Source organism: Topomyia yanbarensis, chromosome 2 (assembly GCF_030247195.1).
Source record: "Topomyia yanbarensis strain Yona2022 chromosome 2, ASM3024719v1, whole genome shotgun sequence".
Classification (NCBI taxonomy): Eukaryota; Metazoa; Arthropoda; class Insecta; order Diptera; family Culicidae; genus Topomyia; species Topomyia yanbarensis.
The window spans coordinates 458,688,607-458,715,503 of NC_080671.1; the positions used below are offsets into that span (position 1 = coordinate 458,688,607).

Sequence of the window (26,897 nt, forward strand, 5' to 3'; positions counted from 1 at the left end):
AAGAGGGAACAAATATTTATGAGAAATTCCACAGATGTCTTAAAACTAGGGATACAATTCTATTTACAAGATGGAGGACAATAGTTTTAACAAAGAGTAAAAAGTACAGCTACCTTAAAACTAGGAATACAGAATACAAATTTGATTTCTTTTAACGAAGACTTATGCTTGATCAAGATATTCAGAGGGGGGCTTATTTCCACATCAGTGTAGCAGCAGTTGTATCAAGGACAGGGGAGAGAAGGCGTGTATGGTGACCGGGAGAGAAGAGCAAAACTTGGAACTTTCGGGCAAACGGGAGATCAGCGAAACAAATTAGCGCCTCAGTCTAGTAGGTCGGATTGGCGGATGGTATACTTCAGACCCGCGGGGAATCCTTCAAGAGTCATCGGACCTTAAGTCGCTCTCGCTTCAGTTTTCGTAGTGGTAAGGGCGACGGCGGTTACATAGTGGCACTCTGGAACTGATGAGTTCCACAAGGCAGGAGGAAACTCTAAAAACGAGAAATAAAAGAGAGGGGCTAAATTGGGATATTTATCGTTTTTATGAAAGTATAAATAAGGGACATATAGGGGAAATCGCGGATTGCCAGAATATCGCGAACTGGAACATTGGACGGTCTACCTAGGGCCCGAAGGGAATTCTTTAACTGAGACCTGGCGTCACACTACCCGGCGCACACCCAGACAACGTGCTCGATGTCGTGATAGCCCTCGTCACAAGCGCACAGAACTCTCTCTGCAAGCCCAATACGCCGCAAATGCGCATCCAATGTGTAGTGGTTGGACATAAGCCGGAACATTACACGTATGAAATCTCGACCCACATCCATCCCCCGAACCAAGGCTTCGTTGATACCTTTGGGATAATCGAATCTAGCCATCGTCCAAGTTCCCCATTGCTCCACGAGGTTTGCCAACTGTTGAGTGTCCTCTGACGACGTATACTAAAATTCGTTGAAGCAGATTGGTCTTACGTATATGTCACCACCTAATGCGCCCACCTTTGCTAAAGAGTCGGCCTTTTCATTGCCCAGGATAGAGCAATGAGAGGGGACCCAAACAAAAGTAATCTGGTAAGATTTTTCAGATAACTTGCGCAGAGTCTCCTGTATCTTCCCTAGAAAATACGGGAATTGCTTTTTAGGCTTCACCGCACGAAGAGCCTCGATAGAGCTGAGACTGTCCGAAATGATGAAGTAGTGATCTGTGGGCAATGTGTCGATGATCCCAAGGGCATACTGAATAGCGGCTAATTCGGCGACGTAAACTGAAGCAGGATCATCGAACTTGAATGAAGCGGTGACATTATCATTGAAGATACCGAAGCCAGTGGACCCATCAAGATTTGATCCGTCGGTGTAAAATATTTTGTCGCAGTCGACTTCTCGGAATTTATTATAAAATACATTGGGGATCACTATTATTATAAAATACAACATTGGGGTTTTCTCGATCCAGACGAATTATATTAAAGTCGTGGAAGTTGAGATTTATATCGGAAGTTAACCAAGTTTCACATAATGCGAAAGCATCACATTTTAAACTATTTAGTAAAAATTTAAAGGAATCGATTTTCGGGAGGATACTTCTGCTGTTCCACTGTAGAACAGTGATCGAATCGGTGACCTCGTTCGATGAATTAGCCATCGAAGGATACGATCGCTGCAAGGAGGGGCCATTTAGTAGCCAACTGCTTCAAAAATGTTTGCACTATAGGGAGAAAACGTATCAGAGGGCTTTTAAGAGGATCAGTAACATTGAAAGCTGTGAAAATTAAGTCCACGATGTCAGAAAATTTCATTAGTCCATTACTGGACTTAGTGTCTGTCTGAAAAAGAGGGACACTTGGGGTTTCTGGTGTCCCTGGAAGTGGTGGGTACTCCTTGTTTGAATTAAAATTTCCAAATCCGGGAGCAGATTGCTTCGGTTTTAGGGCAGCACTTCCGTTGGATTTATTAGATGTTGTTGGTGCACTCTCAGAGGATGACATCTTGGGACCCTTACGAGGTAGTCTAGGGGAGGCTAGAGTTTTCCTCTTCCTGGACTTCCCCGGGTTAACGAGAGATGTTCCCTCTTGAGGGTCGTCAGATTCTTGCTCAACGCGATCCAAACCAGCAAAGGGATTTTGAGACAGGACAGATGGCGAAGCACTCTTTAGCATTTCTTCATAAGGGCGCCTCGAGCGCTCCTTAAGGGAGCGTGTAATTTTATCCCCGCGCTGTTTGTACGCAGGGCATGACTGAAGAGCATGCGAAGGGCCCCCGCAGTAAATACACTTTTCAGTTTCTTTGCCGCAAGAGTCATCCTCATGCTCTCCTCACATTTGCCGCATCGTTTTTTATTTCCACAATAGGTGGCTGTGTGGCCCAACTGCTTGCAATTACTGCAGCTCATGACCCGCGGTACAAACGGTCGAACAGTTAGGCAAACCTTGTCAAGGAGGATGTAGTTGGGAAGAGATGACCCGGCGAAAGTCACCCGAAGCGAGCCTGATTGAGAGTAGGTAGTCTTACCTCCCTCGGTGTTTGCGGTATACAATTGTTTGCATTCTAAGATCTTAATCTGTTGGAGTGAGGGGTCCTTAAAGCAGCCAACCCCGTGCTCCAACAGTTCTTCGCATTTCAGGCCCGGTTCGGACACAACCCCATCGATTTCTACGGCCACACAAGGCACGTACGCTTTAAATTCCCGCGTAAAGCGCTCACAGCAAGCAATCGATTTTGCCTGGCCGAGGTCATTTACTAGAACACGTATCTTGTTTGCCTGAACACGTGTTATCTGAGCTACGGCCGGGTAGTTAGCAGTCAGATCCCGAGAAAGTTTCAATACATTAACCGGTTTCTCCCCGGTCCGAAAGTACAGTACCCATGGCCCAGTGGAATCTAGAGGGTACTGTTTTATACGGGGGGCAATGCGCTTGTTAGGGGAATCAGGGACTTCCATGAGAATATCAGATGGTATTTCGCCCTCGGCCATTTAAGCACGAGGGCAGAGCGTTGTATATACGGGAATGTGCCTTATTATTAGATTGCAAGGTAAAATAAAAAAAAGAGAAAAGGAAAGAAAGCAAACGAGAGGAAAAAACAGACAAAACTTATCTGCAGTAACGTCGATTGTTCCGCATCAGCGAAAACAATACGCTGGACTTGCCACCGGCACCCGCAGAACGGCAGCCAACAAACGAATAAAGGCTGACCTTCACTCACTGAAACTTACACACCGAACACCACTGTGAAGTATAACGATCTGCTCCGTTGAAAGGCTCGGAAACGACTTTTTGGAAGTTTGAAAAGGATCGGTCCACTAGGTAATTTTGTACGGTGTTTTTCCGTGATGCAATTTGATGTGGAATATCCTTTAGTTGGTAAACTGATGGTCTTGTTCGCAGCTCACCTGTGGTCGATTTTCAAACCCTCACATAGGGTTAGATTTTTCTAACTCGATAAAAGAGGCGAATGACCCTAAGGCTAAAACCTCTATAGCCAAAATAAAAAATTTCAAACTTTCTTTGAAATAAAAGTTTTAACCTATATTTTACTCCACTAAACAGATCGGTTTAGTAGGGTGAATCATTTCGTTTCCCAGGAATTTAATAGCACCTGCCACTTTCGCTGTGGAGAATAATCAGTACAAATATTGCTATTCTTCACAGTAAACTGCCAAGGATAGCGGCATCGACTGGGAAACACACCGCGGTGTCATCCGAGATTCTTTGCGGGAAATCCGTCCTGATGGTACTGGCTCTTTATTTTGAGGTAGACGGCGCAGCTTTGGTTGTCCTCATTATTGCGTGAATAGCAACAGCTTGTAGTTCAGGTAGTGATACCGGATAGTGTGTGTAGGAGCTAAGTTCCGCATATGAACTTTCATCAGCGATTCGTGAGCAGAATTGTCCGTAATGTGCACCAAATTCCATCTAGTCAATTCCAGACCGATATTGCTCTCCGGCCACATAATACTTATCCGAAAGGAATCGGAAGCTCTCGGAACAGGCACGTAGCCCCCCTCCGAAATGTTTCAAAAATAAATTTAAAAAAAAACATGATTATCAGCGACTTTTAACAATTTTATAGCTCGTTTGGTATGAACAAATTATTGAAAACAAGTAAAAGAAGATTGCTGTTTCCAACAACCACGAAACTCATTGTGGTTTATGCTTCTGTCCGAGCGAGTGCGAAGCAAACGACAAGTATAATTACTTTTATATTGTGTGCCTTGTCTGAAGAATCAAGAAAACTTCTACTATACTTCCTGCCCTAGTAATTTGTCCAGATTAGTGAGTCGCAGAAGCAGGAAGTGATACTCCGGCCAAATACTGTGATTATTGATGACTCGCATCAGACCGTGTACTTTTCTGAAGGTGAAAATGGAGGTTAGACTTACGATGATGGCCACCTTTATCGAGTTCTACCATGTCAGGTATTCTGCGCTAATAGTGTTCAACAAATTTACCCAGGCAAAACCATTCATTTTGAATAATTTAAAACACCTGGTTGTGTGTGACAATCCTATAATTAAGAGCTTCATATAAATGGGAGGTGAGAGAATCAATGTTCGATTGCAAGATCGGATACCGTTTACTTGCAGATACATGTCACATTTGGGAGAAATGCAGCACAAAACATAATGCGATAGTACAATTACACATAGTATTCTTTGCACATATCAAAGAAAAACTAGCACGTTCCAGTTCTGCGAAAAAACGGCAAATTACGGTTTACAGCTGAACACAATTACCAAATTTGTGGCACCTGTTCAGGTAATATAGACAACGGCAACAGCTGCGTCAAGTATCTCAACATTTACAGCCAGCACAATCATTGGGAAAATTCTCACTCGTAAAGGCAACACGCAAGCATGTTTGCGAACATAAAGGTAGCAACCACGATGGTGACACGGAAGTGTTCAATAGCGAGATAGATATGAGATGGTGAGGAATAAATATTCCCCCGCCTCGCAAACAGGTCTCAACATGCAATGGCTAAGGGCTTGCGCGAGATCTACTGGACAACCATTAAAACTCGTTTTATTTTATTTTATTGTTGGAAATAGATAAAAAAAATAGCTAAAAGAACCACTGTTCCGATTGGCTAAAGCATTGAACCGAGTCCACTAAACGAATTATTAAAAAAAGAGCACTAAGTTTTATGAACTGAGCACTAAAACTCTCGAAAAATGAACGCTTCATCGCAAGTGATTGTCACGTTTAACAAAACTTAGATGGGTTATTCGATATTGGCAACTCTATTTTAAATTTAAATGACAAGTTTTTGAATTGTACCCAATTTAACTTTCTGTATAAGGTCTGTGCACTCTCAGTATACTAGGCATCATATTCAAGCGTACTAAGCAAAAAATTATTTCAATTTACTGAGAACGATATAACCGAGACAACAGTTTCTATTTTCGCGTCATTTTAACGCAATATTATTTTCATTGGCACCTCATTTCATTTTCATGCGAGGAATTCCTTCCTTACGCTGTTGCGACTAAAATGTTGTTACTGGTTGAATCTATAAGTCCAATAATGTCGATGTCATGTCTTCAGTATATGGCAGTCTCTTGGTCTGTTTTCCTTTTGGAATAAAATCAGAGAGGTGATCAGAAATCACGGAGGAGGAAAAAAAATCAGCCAATGTAAGTCGCCATCTCTTCTATGCACTTAGAACGAGTACTTTGGGAATTGCGCCTTGATCCTCTCAATTCGGTTTGAATAAAACGGCATTTTCGAAAACACATTACGTATCGTTACTCGCACAACGTTCAACGTTAGATGCAACAACTTTAATTGAAATTGTTTCCCAAACTTAGGTAAATTAGGCCATGCAAACTGTCGCTGACAAAAAATTTGCAAAAGATTCCCCACAGGAATCGGATAAATTGCAGTGATTTAAAAACAGAGAAAGCTAAAAGAAAGTCTCTTCGGCACAAGGGAAGCAAGTGCGATGTGTTTTCTTTGATTTGTCGGAAGCCATTGTGATGCTAAAATTAATGAGCTCATCCATATTTATAGTTTCTAGTTATTTTAGTGGTGCTATGAATGTTACATTTAACAAAATTTACGTAAATCAGAAAAAAAACAGTAATCAGTACTAAGAGATTTCTTTTCGATTAGTGAGCAGTTCTTTAGTAGATAAATATCCGGTTAGTTTAGTGGATTAATTCATTGAAACACATCTTTTGTAGAGCCATGATTTCCGAAATAAAACCTATAAGCTTTGTGTGCTCAAGTATAACATTAGCTTAATCTAGGTAATCTTATCGAGTTCCAATGGTTTTGCAAGATTTTAAGTCAATAGAGCTAAAGTTCTTATTTATGCTTTGTAGAGAAATCAGTAGTTTTTTTGCACTTTTCATGTTAACAATTAACATTACTGGTCTTTCTTGTGCCATAGCTTCAAGGATCTAGTAGAAGAATTGCCTGGCAAAATTAGCCTGTCTAATGATATAAAAAGTATCAATTTCATAAAAAATAGGATCTGTGAAAAAAATCAAGATACGGGATCATTCATAAATGACGTAGCATTATATGGGGGAGGGGGGAGTTTTGTATTTTGTGATGTGTGACGACGGGGGGGGGTTGGGGATCATGTCATGCTTCGTAGCTTTTTTAAAGGGAAATAGAATAGAATTTAAAAAAAAAATTACTGTGACAAGGGGGGGCAGAGTTACCGTCAAGCTACGTAATTACCAGGGGGGGTATTTAGAGGTTTGTGACGAAATGCTATGAGGGGGGAGGAGGGTGTTAAAAATCACTCAAAAAATGCTACGTCATTTATGGATCATCCCTACTTAAATAGATAAATAATTGGTTGATCTGACTTGTCCGATAATATTGCCGAAAATAGTCTTTAATATATTATCATATAAATTGAAAACATAAATTTGAGTTAAATAGGATTTGAACCCTTTCTCCGCATTTACAAATCGCCTGCCTGATCAGAATATTTGTAGCGAATTTCGACAATACCTTGTATTTGTATTTAAATATTTGAAGTCCAACTGATACTGACTCTTAATGAACTAAACTAAAAAGAAATGACCTAAACTGGCCACAAACGGTGTAGAACTGGTGACGAATTCGAAGATGTCGCTATAATCGTTGAAGCGACGAATCATTTCTAACATCGGTCTGTTGGCAGCGTAGTCAGTGTTACGCTTTTCAGTCTGCAGCAGTATTCGAGGACGGAGGATACGGGTTGGTGCGTAGAGGTTAATTTGTGGCAGGAGCTCGGGAACAACATGTTCAGCCAGAAAAGGCTTAGACACGAAGGCAGCTTGCGACACGTGTCTACGATCTTCTAAAGTGTGTAGCCCTACTAATCGACAACGGTCTTCGTATAGTGGCAGGCTCAGCGGATCATTCCAAGGCAATTGGCGTAACACATAACGTATGAATCTGCGCTGGACAACTTCAACTCCTTGGTTCCAATTCGCATGATAGGGGAACCCACCAGACGACGTTTGCAAATTCCAACGGTGAAAATTGTAGCTTGTAAATTAATAATAAAAATTAAACTTAAAAGCAATAATTCGTCGAAGTACTGTATCCTTTCTTGTATCAGATAACTTATTTATGCAATAAGTTGTAAGCCCCTTCCGAAACAAAATCCTGCCTACGGGCCTGTCTCGGAATGACTAGCGACCATAAAAAGACCCTCTTCTCACATCTCAGGCGAATAAAAAGGCTAGTACGCATCATCTGCTGTCGTCACTCAAGAAACAACTGGTGAACCGCGATCACCATTAGCCGAGCTCTGATTGTGAAGTTGCAATGGAATCTAGTTTGCCTGCCACAACCTACTACCTAGTATGGTGAAACAGTGAATTCCTATTCCAACATGCCTACCTAAACAAATAAAATTACTTATCCAACAACCGCTGAGCACTTTATCGCTGTGATGGGTCAAAAAGGAGTGGATCCATCAACAGAGTCATTCATGTGCAATCAGAAGAAACAGAAAATCTGCTTCTAATGATAAACTCCAACCATTGAAATAACGCAATTACCAGTACTTGTAAGGCACTACTTGATAGTTTACGTATGAGGACTACGTCAATCTTATTATCGCTTGTCGGATAAGAACGTTAACAACAACAATACCCCAAAAGTTTGTGTATGATATGGTCGGTGTTAGGTCAGACCGGACTAAGTGACAGTGCATTGATTTCGACAAAAACGCGTTTAAAGTTTTAATCGCAGCATCCTTTACATTATAATTGGAAAATAATTGTTGCCATAATTCTTGTTTATTGTTTCATATTTCAAATCTGGTAAAAGTGGAATGTAGATGAAGAAATTCTTTATCCAGTGCTATCATTAACTCATTTTTTAATGTTTTGCGACTTAGTCCGGTCTGACTTAACACCGACCATATCTTGTCCAGCTTGAATGAAGCCAAGAACACCACGGTTCTAGACAGAAAATGAATGGTAAATGAAGTAGAATAATCAGGGAAACAGTGCACTAATTTGATCAATGAATAAGCGATCGTACAGAACATGTCATCAGTAAGAGTAAGTAAGGTAGTAAATAATATTTTATAAAAAATTTATTCGTTAAAAGTATAGTCAATTCAATAAATTACAAGCTAATGCTTTAATTATTTATCCTTTTGTTTAATCTTTCTATTTCGCGCGCGCACTATTGGTTTACCATCGGAGAATATTTTTAGCAAAAAAAAAATCAAACAAAAACAACCAAAAGAATTGCGTCATTCCATTTACCAAATCGCGTCCCTAAAGATAAGTAGGTTGGTTGTGGTTGTCTTGTATCATTTTACTGCTGTATGATGCGTAACTGGCTATAAATTTTCAAATTAGAATTTACCTTCTACGAGTCGGCTAGCTAGTGAGTTAACTAGCCAGCGAAAGAGAGAGTGAGAGAAAAGGTTCCTATTCTAACGACTATTGTTATATTTATTTATTCCTTTCTGCTGAAAATGCTGTTTTGTTCGCTGTTAAACCTTTCCTCTCGTTCTGTATGATGTTTTTATACAAAGTAGAAATTGAAAGTCAACCTCTCACCTAAAGTGTATTAATACTTGTTAGAAGTAGTATTTCTTTTCATTTTATGCTCGATTCTTTCACAAGGTGTTTTACTTTATTAACCTAGTATTGTTTGCTTTAGCGACAATATATTTACAATGCGCATAGCCTTAATTTTATTACATTTTCCTTCCAGTGTTAACAATATATACTTACTTAATAATAATGTACCTCTTTGCTATTTTTACAGTATAAAAACTATTAGACCGTCTATGCGTATGCCTATTTTTCTCACATAAAATATGAAAAAACATACCTACTTTTATTCAAACATCCAATCCAGCACATTCTTTCATTGATTGACGACAATTTTAAAATCAAACGGACCTGTGTATTGGCTCATATCAAGTTTGCCACGACAAAATAATTAGCTCGCAAGAATCGTTTTAACCCACAAACGTAGATTTGATGAGATTTTGTTTATTTGCTTCGGCGCATTTCTAGAATAGTTAACTACGTTTTGTGGGTGAGAACGACTAACAAATTCTTATCCTACTTGTTGCTCTCTGTACATCAGTTTCTTCCGTTTCCTTACCTTACTACCGACGAGATAATTGAACTCATCCGTTGGTATATTTTGTGTGCTTGTTAATAATAGGTAAAAGCAATAAGCAGGGTAGTAGTCGCAACGTTTCGTGAGTTGAAGATTCCCTCGAAAGATTCTACCCTCTGGTACCCCCATAGAATTCCTTCGTCATTTTGCCAACTTTAGGATAATGGGCACATTATGGGCCCTATTCTCACAGTCACGTCACCTAGTGACTGAACAAAATTTCCTTCTAGTCACTACGTGACGTGACTGTGAGAATAGGGCCCTATATTTAGGCTAAAGAGAATGTCGAGAGAGGTCGGATGTAATAACTACTGAATCGCATGTTTAATCGGCCAGGTGAAGCATTATGTAAGTATATATGTGGCTGATGATCGAATACGGAATCAAACTGGGGCGACGTTATCCATCATGATCAATCACGTGGACTACACAAAATCACAAGAAAATTTTAACTACCCTCATGCAACAATGCTTTATTGCATTAACAATTTAACACTGGGATTTTTCCGAAAAAATAGACATACATATATTGAAACCCTAGGGGCATCAACCATTCAATATTTTATTATTCAAAATCTGATGCAGATCCTTTTTGATAATTATTTTTTGAGATCAGTCGGTGCCTTTATGCATGAAAAACTAAACAAAGACTAGGAACATTTTGAATCTAGGGGCCACAACATTGGAGCGAAATGAACAGTGATAAAAGTTTTGATCTAAATTTATGCTGTTGTAAGGTAATTTTTTTTGAGAAATAAGCTCGAAGCAATTTCAGAAGGATGCGCTCCATATGTCCTTAATTTCGATGATTTTAGGAACCGTCCTTTCTTTTACCTCAAATATTCTTTATTTTAATCTCAAAGTTAATTTCGTAGGAAAGAAACTTATCAATCATTTTAATTGACCATTTTCCTACAGCACTCTTTGTCAGTTAAGATTTAATGAAAGATAATATACATTTCGACAGGCACTCTTGCACACAGAGCTTTGAGTCCATATTGTTTTAGATGAAAAGAAGTTTGGTTTTGAATCCACAGCTTAAAATTCCTTGCCAGTTCATCAGTTTCTGGCAAATCTTTCGGCGAAAAAAATCCTTGGACCATAGTGCTGTAGTCAGATAAAATGAGATTGGTCTATGAACCTGCAGAAACAAGGTTTTGTCGTGGGTGTTTTCATGATCAATTTTGTTCTTGTCTTCCATCTAGCCCAACTTTGTACTGATTGTACTCATCGACAAAAACACGAACAAGGTGGTATCTAGCAGGGACAGTTGGCAATCTGGAGAACACAATAGAAAACGAAAAAATAGTGTATTTTGTGCTACAACTAGTTGAATCTATCTGTGCGCAACCAGAAGCACTACAGGAGATGGTCAATTTCTGGTGAAACCCCAAGACGTCGGCGGAGATAATTTATGATCTGGCCTTGTAACGCACAACCAGTTCATACTCGTATTTCTTTTACTCGTATTTTCACTTGCATCAAAAAGTGAGGTTAACTGTGTCAGTAAAGAACCTAGTATAGCAACGAAATATGTACCATTTTCCATGGGTTGATTCGAAGCTTCAACACTGCTTCGCAACATCATTTGGCAGGATACCAATTGTTTCCCGTAGCTGCTGCAGATTCACTGCTACCAAAACTCTGGTGAGAAGATCCGCTCATATCTGCTTTGTTGGACAGTACCAACCGTCAAATCCTTAACAAAAAATACTTGGCGTCGTTTCGACTTCCGACGGCTCCTGCCTACCGTCGTAAGCGCGGTGCAGCTATGGCTGTCTTCATTGACTACAATTGGCAATGTCTTAAGTTCTCCCACGTCGTCTACCAGGCATGGGAAAATTCGTTCACTCGCGCGACTGTTGCTAACTGTGGATCACAAAGTAGTCAAAATTTTGTGCTCACTAATTAACCATAATCAACGCACGAAGGGAGAAGTCTAATAAATTCAGAGCAGGTCACTAGATGGGCAAACTGCGAATCAAAAGTGAAGCTTAAAAAATTTAAGAGCAGCGTCAATTCTTCGCTCGTGAATGTTTGTCACGTAGCTTCGCGAAGCTCACAAAGGTTTCTTCATGCATGATTAAAACATAGTACCTATTTTTGCACTGGATTTTTTGCTGACAGATCGCGTTATGGGTAGTTTTGTGATACACTACTAGTAATTTGATCTACTGAAGTTCCTTGCGGCCTATTTGTTAGCAGTGCATTGTTGCAAATTTTTAAAACCATTGATTATCAGCTAGTTTTAAAATGGTATATAGTTTTCCAAGTATTAATTATATAATTATATATGAAGATGAAATAAAACTGTATAATGAAAATCCTATGCAAACCGCGAACCGCTCGAGAAGAGCTTCGCGAACGAAGCCATCCGCGTTGGGGAAAGGAAGAATTAAAACACAACTGATGTGCTTCTTCGTTGGCTGTTATAGCTTTAAATCGCATGTGTCCGTAACGACAGCTTGCTAGGTATCATTTTCGAAGCTAACAGAATGCATCACAACTGAAGAAAGCTTGCTTGCGAAGCGCGAACGATCGGTTCACGATGCGATTTTTCCCATGCTTGTCGTCTACCAATCGTCGAAGCATCTGCCGCTTCTGTAAGTACTACGCTAGTGCGATGTACTTCGTTTCAATGTTGGAAAGGGACACACGCACACGTCTGCTTTCTGCTTTCCCAGCCAATGATTCCACTACCATCATCAAGATCATCGTAGCCGTCACCAGTAACCAGTTTTGTACTTTCGATTGTCGACTTCATAAGCCCAGTCTGCGTCCAAGAAGCACTCCAATTGAATGTGGATACCGCCGCGTACTGTACCTTTGAGGTTACGAAGCACTTGCTTCCCTTAGTTCCAATCCGTTGATGTTGGTTAGATGACCAGCGCCCGAGAATGGATGTCGATACCGTAATGTCCGGGTGGGTATTGCCGGCAATGAACCGCAAAGCTACGATAAGAATTTGATATTGCAGTGCATCTGTCAGCGAATCATTCACCCCATCCTTTTGTTGTACGAAGCCGCTAATCATAGAGATACGTGACAATTTGCAGTGTTGAATCGTATTAAAATCTTCTACACGTACGAGTTCTGGCTCAAAATGAACCGGTCAGCATGGTGTGGAATGTAATGGAATGAATGAACTTAATGAACTCTCACACTTCCTTAATATTGAAGCTCTTACTGAAAATTTGAACCAAGCGTCGATATTGCTGCTATGTTCGGGATACAACACTATCGTCCACGTAGATCAGTATGTACGTATACACGTCATGTCACTCCGTTAGTTCTGTACTCGCGCATCCCGTATAGACTCCCCTTTAAAGAGCTCACAGTATCGAGGTCATCGTTCGAGTGTCACACGAAAGTCTCCTCCTGCCGCAAACCAAACAGGTACGCGGCCTTCATGTTGACATGGTTGACGTGACGAACGATCGCCTTTGGCTCGCTATCGTCGGTACTTTACAGAATGTGATTAGCTTCACCACCTCAGTAAAAACCTGATCGGAATAAATTCCGTGTTTTTGTGAATATCTCTGTGCGACTAACCTAGCCTCGTAAGGCGTGACATGTCCGAAATTGTTCTCCTTACACCCAATCGCAACCAGCCACGTAAGCGTCCAAGTTGGTTGTATACCTTTCCCCAGATTTCCATCGCCCAGAATGTACCACTAACCAGAAAGACATTTCGCAAAATGTACCATTCCCTAGAAAGCCATTATCCAGAATTCCCCATTCCCCAAAAAGTTATTATCTAGAATGTCCCATTCCTCAGAAAAGTTAATTTTTTATTCATTTTTGCGGCGAAACCAAAGGTTTGCGCATTTCCTAACTCAAGGACCTGATGCGGTGTAAAGCTGCTGAGGATGTGCCGTGGAAATCGGCGGTTCCTCGCAGGCCAACCTGCAGGTGGATAACATGTTATCCACTCGTATAACTAGTTGACTTGGACATAGGGATTGGTCCCTTCTTTCAAACATGAGCAGCTCTTTTAATTTGTATGCCAAATAACTTTAGCACGCAAACTTATACTTTTTTCGTCTACCCGACATAGGTGTTGATTCCTTCTTTCGAGCTTTCCTTGTAACTCTAAAAAAATCAAAATGGATTGCACATCAGGATAGTCTTTTTCAAAAGTTGGGACATATTTTCAAGTGTTGTGTTGCACTGTTGGTACTGATTGTTTGTAATATGAATACTTTTTATAAAACAAATACCCTTCTTTTAAACATGAGTTGCCCTTATGAGTTTAATTTTTGAAAAATTTGGTTTTGGTTAAGAAGGGAAGGGAAACTCTTAGAAAATATATTCATATGAAAAATGATCATTACTAACTGTGCCACTTTAAAAATTGTCCCAACTTCTGAACAAGATTACAACATACAGCCATTTCGCATAACATCGTTTGCCATATTTACTTTCGAGTGTACTTAGTGCCACAAGTTTGAGTAAACCGAGCAATCGGGTGGATCGTATTTTTACGTACTAAACATTTCCAATGCAAACGAAGGATAAATACCCCAAAAACACCAAACCGTTTGTCAAAACGTGCATTCATTTCGATTTTAATATAGATTTAAGAAAAGCTCGAAAGAAGGAATCAACATCTATGTTTGAATAAACCGACCAGACGAAAAGATCTCAAGTTTAAGTGCAAGCGTTATTTGGCACAAAGATTCAACGAACTGGTCATGTTTGAAAGAAATAATCAATTCCTCTGTTCGAGTAAGCCAGGTATGCTAATGGATAACTGGCTTGCTTGCGAGGAGCCGTCGCTTTCGGCGGTTAATCCTCAGCAGCTTTACACCGCATCAGTTCCTCGACTTAGGTAATGTACAAAGTTGCGTTTTTACCACATAACCTTACTTACATAGCACTGTTCCATTCTTTTGGATCCGAGGAAGGGGGGCTTCCTATAGTTGTACTGTACTGAATTCTCTCATTTGTCCTACAAGTATGTCCTACATGTAAAAATACTGCTATTTTCCAGTACTTCTAGCATAGCATTTTTTGAAGGTAGTAATAAAATGGCCAACATTCTGAATAAGATTTTTAATTTTTATTAAGATTTTTCCCAATTCAAAACCATATGGGTGCTTTCCCCATCTTACCAAAAATGTCTGGGAAATGGTTCTATCTCGAAAATGAACTTCTGAGCACTGGTTAATTCTGGATAAGGCTTTTCTGAGCAAGGGTAAGTTATGAAAGGTCTAGCCGAGGCCCAGCTACGAACCCTACACCTGGCGCAACAACAACAACAACTGGAACCAGGGCCGGCGGCACACGTGGGTAGTATGGGTATTACTACCCACTCGAAAATCACCGATAGGGGAATTACCCACTCGAAAGTTTGGAACAAACCCAAATCTGACATTAACCACGTATGTGTCTCGCGAACATAATGCATGCGTCTGAAATTCTCTATGTACAACAATTTCATATTTTTATTCAGATGCGAATTTCTTTAATTTACAATTTAAATTTCTTGGGAATATAGGATAATAATCAGGATTTGCTTGAAATTTGAAATTGTTTTTTATATTCATACCAAGGGGACAAAAAAGTATTAAAAAAATATCAATACAATTTTATTCAGATTAAAGTATTCTGAAATATTTAAAAAAAACTAGATATACAACTTGTAATTTTTTAACAAGAACTATTTTTTCAATAAAAATTGAACCAAGAAGAAACAATAGTAAGCTTTTTGTAAGGAAGGCAGCAGACATACACAAGAGTGATTGATTCTAACATCAGTAGCAGAGACCATATCAGGGAAACTGAGGAGAAGGTGGGCATCAATGACATTGCAAAAAGGAATGAAACTTGCAAACTTTTTGGCAAAAGGTGGATTACTGTAGTACATCATGAAGCGGATTGCCGATTGGTTTCCTTGAATAAGCTGGGAACTCTTAGGATCAGATTTGCAGGTAACTGTAACCATCTCAACCAAAAGAGAAGAGATAACTAAACTTGGATATCTCTCGTGTTTAAAAATATGTACATGAAAGACATATTATACACGCAGAAAAACGATTTGTGGTTTCAATAAAAATGTGAATTAAATTCAATAAATAAAATTGTTGGTCGGGAGACAATAAATTTTTTTAGTGAATTTAATAAAAAAAAATTATTGCTTCAATAAAAAAATATTGCTTTTTTTTAATAATTTTTATTATTGAAATTAAAAGAAAATTATTGAAATTGAAAATGTTAAAAGCAAAAATTTATTGTTGTTCCAATAAAAAATGTTTTCAAACCAACATTTGTGATGGTTGAAGTGATAAACAATAAATGATTGGATTCAATAAGACATATTTTTGGTTTAAATATGCTAAATTTTCCTGCGCGTAAGCACTAGCACCTTTCGGACTGGAACGAGACCTAAGGGATTCGTTTAACGGTGACCTGGCGCTAGAGCACTAGGCGCACGACCAGACAACATGTTTAATGTCGCGATTACTGTCACAACAAGCGCAAAGACCTTTCTCCACGACCCCAATACGCCGGAAATGCACATTCAACGTATAATGATTGGACATGACCCGAGATGCCACCCAAAGGATGTCACAACCATAATCCATCCGCTTTAACCAAAGTGTGTTGATACCTTTGGGTTTCCTAAACTTTCATTGTCCCATGACATGTGTTAATTTTCGAGCGTCCTCTGACAAGAAATACTGAAAAACTCGTTGAAGATACAGGGTTCTTGGTTTCGTGTATTCCGATCAATGGTTGAATCGAGTACACTACGTAGGGCCTAGCCACCTGGCGAAATATTGTTTCTTGAGAGTGTCTCATCAAGAGACACTCTCAGGCCTTACGAGGATTTTTAGTAAACAAGGGAGCGGCGAAAGACTCGAAATGAGGCTTATGTAAAATAAGTTGTTTTCTTATACTCCTCGATTTTTGCTGAATGCAATTGCTAGCATACAAGAATTTTCACTGAATTTCAAGGCTTGTTTCCTAACAAACTGAAAATAACATATTGATAGTATACAAAACCGATGTTTATCAGTGGGGGTTCGCAGCAAGCCAGGGTGATTTATAAGGGGTCAGTAGCACGAAAAAGGTTGAGAACCGTTGAATTAGATCATGGGATATATCGATGATGTTAAATGGCTTATCTTTTGTCTGGAAGTAGACCATCCAGAGGCCGGTTGTATCTGATGGATATAATTTGTACTGCCATCGGAGAAATATAAAGGTCGACCTCCATTAAGTCTGAAAGGATGACGGTCGTCGGAGATATCTTCCCATTATTCAACACTATCATGCGGGCTTCAGTACCCACGAAAATTAGGTTTTATCGCAATGAACCAAAAATTTATGCAACGAAATTTAAAAAAATGGAATTTGTAGTTTTGTAGCTGTGGAACATTTGTAGTATCAATAATCAGCAGACGCATTTTCGCTGAACATTCAGTCATACAGCCGGTTAACAAAGGGTGTTTCCCAATGGCCACCAGCTATTATTAGGGAATTTTAATTTTCACTTATACACGCCATGACTGAACTTTCGTCACAACTAGATATTACTACCCACTCGGTAAAAAAAATGGCCGGCCCTGACTGGAACAGTCACTATCTCGCTTAGAGTAGACGCATGTGGCATAGCATGGGACAGCGATAAGAACTGGACACCTCGACCAACGTGGGAATTGTCTGGTAGTGCGAATTTGCTGAGTAGGGACTTTTGTTAGGTTAGTCAGGCCTCTGTAAAATAAAGCTAGGAATAAAAGTTCAGTTCAGCCGGAGCAACCGGACAGATAAGTTCGTTTTTATTTTTTAAAAACTCCCTTACTATAGTAGAAATCATTACTGGTACATTCTGGAATGTTGTTTTCTAAGAATTGCTGCTTTCGAGGGAATGGTTTTCTGAAGAACAGTTATTTCTGGAGAAAATACTTCAGTTCGTCATCCTAACTTCCGGTTTCAACACAATCATTTCAAATGTGATCGAATCGAAAGCAAAGAATGTCGTTAGATGGAAGTGGGAACGAGTAGTACGTTTAAAAAGATCAAATAAATAAAAAAAACTCTCTGACTTTCTGAGAAATGGTGAATTCTGGTGGATAGAATTGTGGAAATGGTATATTCTGGGAAATGACTTTCTGGGCAATAGTATATTCTGGGGCATGGAATTCTAGGGCATGGCCTTCTGGGGAATGATTTTCGGGCGAATAGTATACAATCGTTCTCATCTCCGGAACTGCAAATCTATAGCGTCTATACACAAGGTGCGGCTCAAACATCGTCTGTCCTGGCATCCAGCGACTGAATATGAACTACTTTTCCACGAAAACTATACCTAAGATAGCAAGCCCAACCTGGGGTATTGAGTACCTTCAATTAACAACATACTTTTCCCGGTATTTCAATTATTATTATAAGTTCGAAACAATGGACACGAATGGACACGAATATGGCACGTTACAACCCTAACCCAGCAGGGTGAATTTGCACTACATGCCAATGAGCTGCGCCGTAAGAAGCTCAAGATGCTAGAACTGAATTGACCAAACTTTGGAGAAAATAGAATGTCATCGGGACAAATTCTGTTATACTCTGGTCTGCGAGGTGAACACGCTGCTTGAAATCATGGAGTTTGCGTCCTACTAAGCGTCCGTGTGCCTGGCTTATGAAGTAAGATCCAATAAATGAAAGGATAATCATCGTCATTTTAAGGGTTCGAAACCTTACTATAATGCAATGTTACGCGCCAAACGAGGCTTTGAAAGTCGCAGATAGAATTCCGAAGGGGCGACTTCAATGCGATTATCGGATTCGATTACTCGAACTAGCCGAACATCGTGGTCTCGGGGAAATTAGCAAAAACGAAGAGCTGTTCGCAGAGTTCTGTGGTAACACCGACATGATGATTAGAAGATTCCACCATTGTCCGATTCACATCTACGTTAACGTTAACCGAAAATGGAAATGGTGCTTTCTTGATGTGCGAAATAAACGTTTTGTCGATATCGTGTCTGATCATCATCTCCTCGTCGGTGAGATACGTCTATCGGCCAATGCTTTGCGCGGATTCGTCGGCCGGAGGAGATAGTTGATCAAGGGTTCAATACACGACTGGAAGGTGAAAAGGTCCTTCATGGAATAACTGGAGATTCGTGGTGAATAAATCCCGGAATATTACTGCGCAGATCAATGGACTGCCATTAAGAACGCCTGAATCGTCGCCTTTGAGAATATGTAATCCAGGCGAACTGCGCACCCAGAGAAAACAATGGATCGCTGATGAAGCCTGGAAGAAGATAGAGGATTGAAAGAATCCAAAGCCGTGAAAAAGAAAGAAAAATAAAGAGCCAGAACTTTGGCCCGCCAGCGATACTTGACTCTGGAGAATGAAGTGTGGTTAACGGTTCAGCCTTTGATGTCTACCGCTGTAACCGCAACGCTCTGAGCAGTCGTAAGACGTCGGGTTGTGGTGTGTTTATCGCTGTTCGCCATGGTATGAAGGCCCGAGTGAACAACTATGACCAATGGGCGACCTCCGAGCAAGTGTGGCTATCAAAGAAACTTGCCGAAAACAATCTGTTCCTGTGTGTCATGCCTTATCGATGCACATCTTTCTTCCATTTCTTCCATCAGCTCGATCGCCGCTCCGACTGATGATATTGTTATTGTTTAGGACGATCCATCAAACGAATTTGCGTTATTAATGCTGTTTCCTCGGTTTTTGGCAAAAAGTGCATAAGCGGGCTTTTGCAATCCCTTCAACGAGTCTTCAAATTATCTCTCGCAACTGAAATACATCCTTCCTGTTGGAAAACGGTTCACATACTTTAAAAAGAGAATAAATCGAACATCGATAATTATCGAGGAATCTAGTGCTTATGTGCCGAATCGAGTTGGTTATTTCAGATCTTCATTTCTTTCACTGCAAACACAACATCGCAGCGACTACCATGGTTTTATGTCTAAAAAATTGACAACGATCAGCCTGCTCTTATTCACAACGTATGTACTTCATGGATTCACCGACATTTTGCACACCTATGCTATGTACGTGAATTTATCCAAGGCCTTCGATAAACCAACCATGATATCGCCAAGCTAGACAAGTTCGATATTCACGGACAAGTTTTTCGATGTTTTCATTCCTATCTCGATGGAAGGCTCCACATCACCATTAAGAACTGTCTATCTACACCCATTCTTCGCTACATCGGGCATCCCGCAAGGACGCCATCTCGGTCCAGTAATTTTTTCCTCTATATCAATTTAATCAATAGAACTTAAGGATCCTGCCTTTCCTTCGTTGACGACATGAAGATTTTTCGAAGGATACTGGATTCAAACGATGCCGAATTTTTCAAAATGAACTGGATATCTTCAGTACGTGGTGTGATTTATATAGAATGGTTTCAAACCCGATCAAATACTCAATCGTCACGTTCGCTGGGAACGTTACGATCCAGTTCAACTACCATTCGCTCGAGGCGGGTATTCCAAGATACTCCGAAGTCAAGGATCTTGGAGTCATTAACGTTCAAACAATATATTCTATGCATTGTGGATAAGGCATGAAGGCAGCTAGGGTTTATCTTCCGGATAGTGTCTTTCATAGCCAGATTCCAACTGCCGAGCTGCGGAAATCGTTGTGAATTAATACACCCCGATACTATCAACATCCGGAGGGACTGCCCCATTCTTCTCCGACTTACTATTTGCCAGGGTGGATTGCTCTTCTCAACATCTGGATCTTCATGCCCGCATTCGGGCTCCACGTAATAACTCTCTCCTGCGACTACCTTTCAGGGCAACGAGCTATGGTTGCCACAGCGCTGTTACCAGACTTTAGCCAGATTTCAACTGAATTGCGCTAGCATTTGACGTCCACTAGATACAAGATATACGATTAATGCAAAGTTTTCCTTTAATGTAACTAGTCTAAGTAAACACCATGGACCAAGGCATCTGTTGGTGTAGATACAAGAAATAAACTGAATTCGGGATATTTCATTGTTACTAGAGTCTCATGTACATAGCGAATCCCATAGAATATGGTATAGTTATTCGTATAACAACAGTGTATCAGTGCTCAACCAGAAGCATAGGGAAAACAGTAAGACCACAATGCCGGTGATGTTCAGTGATTGGGGATGATCCGGAGAATGTGTAATGGAAGTCGACGATGGAAGATAAGCTAAAATCGCCTCGCAAGAACGCAGAATGGGAGTTTACTACATTGCCTCCGGGAGAGAAAGGCATTGGTTATCGGTGGATCTATAAAGAGAAAAAGGATGAATCAGGCAATGTTACTGGGTACTCGTCTTGCAGTGGAAGAACTCATACGCTAGTAGTGAAACCAAGTCACATTTTTAATCCTATTCTGACCATCACGGCTCGCAGTGTTATGCAGGCTGTCAAGACCGCGTACCTAAACGGAGAATTCGAGAAAACGATTTTTTTTTATTTTGATTATAGAGATTTTAACCTTAAGGTCAATCGCCTCTTCGGATTAGAAAAATATCTAACCCTGTGTGCGGGGTTAGGATTAGAACCCAGGTGAGCTGCGTAAAAGGTAATCGATTTACCAACTACGCTGCGCCCGCCCCCTAGACTTCTATTCGAATACATCAGATTGGTCTGAAGCAGAGTGATATCTTACGGAACCAATAAATCAGAAGCTACATTGTTGGATGAACCGAAAAAACTATGTTTTTAAAAAGCAGATTTGACAGGCAACGCCAAAGACAAAAAATTAAATTCTAGGACTGTCTTCGACCATGACTGAATATACGGCACTTTGCGAAACCGCCCTGGAAAATGAAAATTTTCCAAAAATTTCGTAGAATCTATGAAGGAGTCTATTTGGATCTGCGAGGACAAACAAATCTACTGGATGTTACGGCTTAAATACGTAGAATCTAGTAAAGAAACAACACATCGGCGATACTTTGACAAAACCATTGAATCGTGTCTAGGATAAATTGATGCATGTGAAATTGGGACATGGATCTCCAAGTTAACGTTTTTATTCGCTCCAACACTGCTGATGTAGTCCGACAATGACTTCGGTACTTTAGTTGAAGTATAACTCAACACTAGAATTAGCGAAGAGTAAACCCAAGATTTCTGCTTTGATGTCACCATGGTGCCGCTAAATGAAATATGATTTCTCCTTTCTCTGCTAGTGACAAAATCTGCATCACCATCATCGTAACGCTTATCTTCCTCGATCGCACACAGCCAGTGTGTGCGGCGTTCTGCCCCGAAGTCGACGACCTCCTTTAAGTTCTTCGCTGAACGTAACTTTAGCTGGTCACTCTTCCGGAATTTACATTACATTCCCAGCCCATATCCCGTGGCCGTGCAGAGAAACAGGGAGTATCAGTGATTTACATTTATGGAGTTTTGTGCGCGTCTGTAGGCTGCGGGAAATTAGCTGACAACGCAAACTATGAAAAGGCTTATTCGCAGCCACAACACACTCTTCTACCTCGCGGCCAAAATATTTATCAAATGCCAAACTAGCCACTAGATTCATATACATACACCGACAACTTCATATCGTACCCCATCGATTTCCATTTCGAAACCTACACCGTTTGGACTCGCTCTCTACCTACTTACCATGCAGGCATGAAGAAGAACGATCCCGCACAGTGTCGTATTCCTGGGCACTGGCACATAATGTGGTGATATAGATCAGCTCATCGAGCTAGCACAAGCCACGATGCGCGAGAGCTCTCGCTAGCACGCTACACTGGCGCTATAGTAAATAGAAAAAAAGGACGACGCGCCATTGTGAGTTACATGCCCCATTGTTTGTTCAGCAACTTGACGCAGGTCTACCAACGCATATTTCTTGCCTAGTCTTATCCTTCATTCCATAGTTTCCCCTGCGCTGTTCCATGACACATCGCGCTAACTCGTTGGGCTAACTAGAGCAAGTAGGTTAGCTTGAACGAGCGGTGCCATTGCTTATTGCTTTTCGTTAATTTAAAGCAGTCGCTGAGCTCTCGTGCTATGCTTCATGCATCCCTGATACCATGTATTTTGCCGTAGCTGGCCTCTTTTTTCAAATTCAAATTGCCACTTCCACTGTTCTGTGATGTGAGATCTCGTGACGATGGTTGTGGTCCTTTGCACACCAAATGGGTTGAACAATAGATTAGAGAGTACACCACTCTGTCTCAATCCATGTAATGTAACAAAAGAGTCGGATATCTCTCCAGCTATTTGATGCCCACTTCTGACCTAACCAGCGCCATACGAATCAGCATAATCAGTTTTGTCAGTTGTGTTCAAGCTTTTCCTGTCACAGTACGTTTCGTTTCACTAAATTGCACGACGCCTTGAAATCCACAAACAAATGGTGAATCTGCATGTTGTAACAACAGGTAGTCTTGAGTGGTGGGCTTTGCAGTATCTTCTAAGCGCATTGAGAAATTCACACCTTGACCGGTGCTTCGATAGCCTCAGCGATTACCAATGAAATGTTGTTACATCCCACTCTAAAAGATTCAACGTAATCAGAGACATCTGCGGACAGTCAACAATAATTCTTATTGATTGATTCCACTACTGTACTGCCCATAAACGCATAAGAGTCCCATGTGGATTTTTGTCGAAAATGAGTTATCCGTTGGATTGTATTCTGTATCACCACCGAATCACACTGCACAAATAAGATTACCGTTGTTCAGAAAATATAAAAAAAATACCAAAACATGGTTGTCCCATCCATTTGGCTCAATGGATGGGACAATCTTGAACAGCGTTTTTCTCGGCTTGCTGTTTTTCAACATGGGACTCTTATGCTGTTATGGGCAGTGTAGGCAGTAGCATAAATACACATTTATCTCTCATGTTCAGGGTGCTACTGTCTGGTAACAGAACGGTATCCTGGTTGAGCTGAACTTCTCCGGATTCATGACCGTTAGTTTTGCTTTTTGTGTGCACAAAAAAGCGTGGAAGTTTTTTGCAATCAGTAGAGCAATAGAGTAAACTTCCACTGACATTTCTTCGCTGTATAGGGAAACCCTAATTAGCTGAAGCGCATTTTTTATATTTATGTTTTATTCTCAGCACAAACATCACATTTTACGAACCGAGACAATTGAATGATCTTTAAAGACTAAGCAGACTTTTATAACTAAATAGACGTTAGTGTGAAAAGATTTCTACACCGTTTAGGTTTTCTTATTTTTGCGAGATGAAAGCTAATGCACCACCGCGCTTCAACAAGAGCTCTCGAAAAATTCTGCTTCTGCTCCCTTAAAACCCGTGCTTCCTTGCCAACCCTCTTCAGTAAGTAAGTGGATATGCCACCCCTAATTTGAACTCGTTTCCAAGCGTCTTAAATTGTCAACATTTCGACGACTGTCTCAATATATCGAACATTTCAGCTGATTGCATTCATTTGATTTACATTACCTCAATGAACATCTGAAGGACAGCTTCGTTTAAAAATACAGTACGGATGGAGTCTCTAATGATTGCTACAGATAAAATTGCACAAACGAAAATCATCGCAGGCATATATTGTAATTACTCTCATCATAACTTACATAATATTGACCGCCAAACTGCGGCCCGCATCCTTTATAGGCGATTAAAATGCGATGGCTAAAAAAAGTGACATTCATGGATGCCAACAACTGTTATAGAAAAGTCACAAAAAAGCTTTTGTCATGATTTAAGCATCTTCTGAAGAGGTATTTGTAGAAGTTTCATTTCATCCAGAAAATCGACATTCACGCCGATCCCGCGGATAGCCGATCGTTGAATTCATCAACCCACGTTGCGACCTTTGAAATATAAACAGAACAGTAAGAATGCCTAAACCGTGCACGAATAAGAAAACGACAAACAATGTAACGAATTCGTCTCTCTTACCTATATTTGTGTTTGTACAAAATGATTCGGTTTTAAAATTTACACTAAATGATTTGTTGCCGAACTACCACGGGGAATAGAAAAAAAAACTAGAACGAGTCTTTAAATCCTTACCGATTTGTTTGTTCACTATTAAAATATAAAACAGGAATAAGATTACTCTCACCCTTTCGCTGCTGACGATGTCGACGTGGACGGTGGCGCGCGGGCTATCCTTCCCTGTGCGTCCTCCGCCGCTGTTTTCACCGATCGAACGACGATATTATTGTTGTTATTGCTACTACTGCTACTGCTCACACTACCGCTACAACCGATAGGTGCTGCTTCATTCCCGGTGTCACTAGAACTACTACTGCTGATTGCCGACTGTCGCTGCTGCATCTGTTCCTGCACCCGTTGCAGTCGTTCGTCTTCCTGTTGCTTCCGCAACCGCACGCAAGGCACACACAGTGTAACCACGTGTTCTCGTATCCGCGTCAGCTCATTGTTGGCATACTCGTGCGTCCAGTTAGCGACCATCGCGAGATTCTCCCGCTGTTGCACCGTCAAGTACGGATTAGGATGACCCTCCGGGCTTCGCGCACCACATCGATTGCAAATCGTACACACTGTGCAGTGCCATCGGTCTGCAAAAGAAGAAAAAACAATGTAAGGAACTGCAGAGCGTAGTATTTCATCAAACCTGAACCTACCGTTGGGTACGTTACGCAGACCGATGCAGGTCAGGTGATATCCTCGGTCACACTGATCACAGAACACCATTTTCCCGCTGTTGCCGGCAGTTGAGGTTTCCGTCGTCGAAGCAGTGTTCGGCCGTCGGTGACACTTTTGGCAGGATTTACATTCTGAGCATTCCCACGAATACTCGAGAGCACGTTTGAACATCTTGGCCGACATGTCGATGCAGGATGGATGTGCTGGAACGGAAGAAAATTAGACATTCTCAATCATGTATTGAATTATGATCAATAAATCTGTTGTCTATTCCGATACAGCATACTATTTCTTTTTCTATCAAAACGTGAACTATTTTTTACGAATTGTAAACTCCGCATGAGAAAATATGAGAAAATTCTGAGCAACCATAATCGTGCATTAAGAAAATACGAACCTCTCCGCCTGCACACCGAACATCGAACAAATCGTTCCGGTTTATTCAGTTGATTTTTATTCTGCGCTCCCTGACAGACGGCACATAGATATGGATTTAGTTGCGATTTACTCTTATCTTCCATCCTAGGTGCCGCAGTCGTGCTAGTTGGTGTCTTTGGCGGAGCAATTGGTTGCAACCTGCTGCTTATAGGAGGTCTCGTCGGTGAACACTTTAATGGCACTTCGGAATCCTGCGTATCGGACACGAATCGATCAGTTAAAATACACTGATTGGCGTATTTATAATACAAACCTCAGAGTCCTCTGAGCCACTGCTAGAATCATCATCAGTGTTCGAACTCTCAGTATCACTTTCTTCACTATCACTGCTGGAGTCATCACTGCTGCTGCTTCCACTATCACTTTCCGAGGCAACTTCGGCCAGCAGTTGTTTATACTGATCCGAGCGTAGGATTTTCTTCAACTGTGTTGGATCCAACAGGGCAGTGTTGATCGGATAGCACCTGGAAAGGTTAGGTCAATGGTGAGCTAGCGTTGCAAGAGAAAGCATTTAATGTCAACTTACGCAAGTTCTTCCGGCGTGTAGGTCCTGTGGTATTCGGAAAATTGTCCCGGGACTAAGGCTACCGGATAATGACTAGCCTGGTCAACAGGCATCGTTTGTAACCGCTGCTCCCGAGGCACCTGCACCACATACGTTTGAAGATCCATACAATACCGACGAGTTTCCTTCCGTCTAAAATTATAAAAGGGATACTTAGTTCTCAGAAAACACTAGGAAAACAGTAGAAACTTACTCTTTGTTCATCATGGAATTCCAACTGGAAGCCGACCGAATCGCTCGTTCCTTCTGTAACTGACTTCGGTCGACGCCTTCGGCGGCAATAGCCGCCACAGCTGTCCGTAGGTATTTCTGCCGATCGCGGTACAGTTTTTCCCGCTGGTACCGTTTGTATTCTTCGTATTTCTCCGGATAGTCGTTGCACATGATGTCCAGAATTTCGGAAGCGTACACGGCAGTCAAGCCTAGATCGCACATCTTCTCCGACGCCAAACCTTGCTCCATAATGTAGTTTCGCTCTTCCATGTCCACGGGCCTTCGCATTAGATCCGGATATTTTCGCTTGAAACTTTTCACTCCGAGATACTCGGCGATCTGTTCTTGAATCATGTATGCGTCTCCATGACACCGTGGATTAGCCACCGTTGGTTGAGGCCATTCGTACTCCGCAATCATTTCCACTGAGAATTCCGTTCGTCTGTAAAATCGAATTACATCTGGTTAAAAACAATTCAAAACGATTAGGAGAAAA

The 26,897-nt window shown here is 40.9% G+C and overlaps 1 protein-coding gene across 7 annotated transcripts in view; it reads right to left on the reverse strand.

Annotated features, from left to right (window-relative positions):
- Nucleotides 1-8,536: 8,536 nt before the first annotated feature.
- LOC131685914 (supporter of activation of yellow protein) overlaps nt 8,537-26,897 on the reverse strand; it is a 71,670-nt gene continuing 53,309 nt past the window's right edge. For all 7 annotated transcript variants that reach the window (XM_058969939.1, XM_058969941.1, XM_058969940.1 and 4 more), the window contains exons 6-11: nt 26,382-26,843; nt 26,150-26,320; nt 25,877-26,087; nt 25,583-25,814; nt 25,164-25,388; nt 8,537-25,097 (exon numbers count right to left, since the gene is read on the reverse strand). In XM_058969939.1, the coding sequence (XP_058825922.1) occupies nt 24,634-25,097; nt 25,164-25,388; nt 25,583-25,814; nt 25,877-26,087; nt 26,150-26,320; nt 26,382-26,843 (1,765 nt within the window). In that variant the 3' untranslated portion in view covers nt 8,537-24,633. The remainder of the gene's footprint in view (nt 25,098-25,163; nt 25,389-25,582; nt 25,815-25,876; nt 26,088-26,149; nt 26,321-26,381; nt 26,844-26,897) is intronic.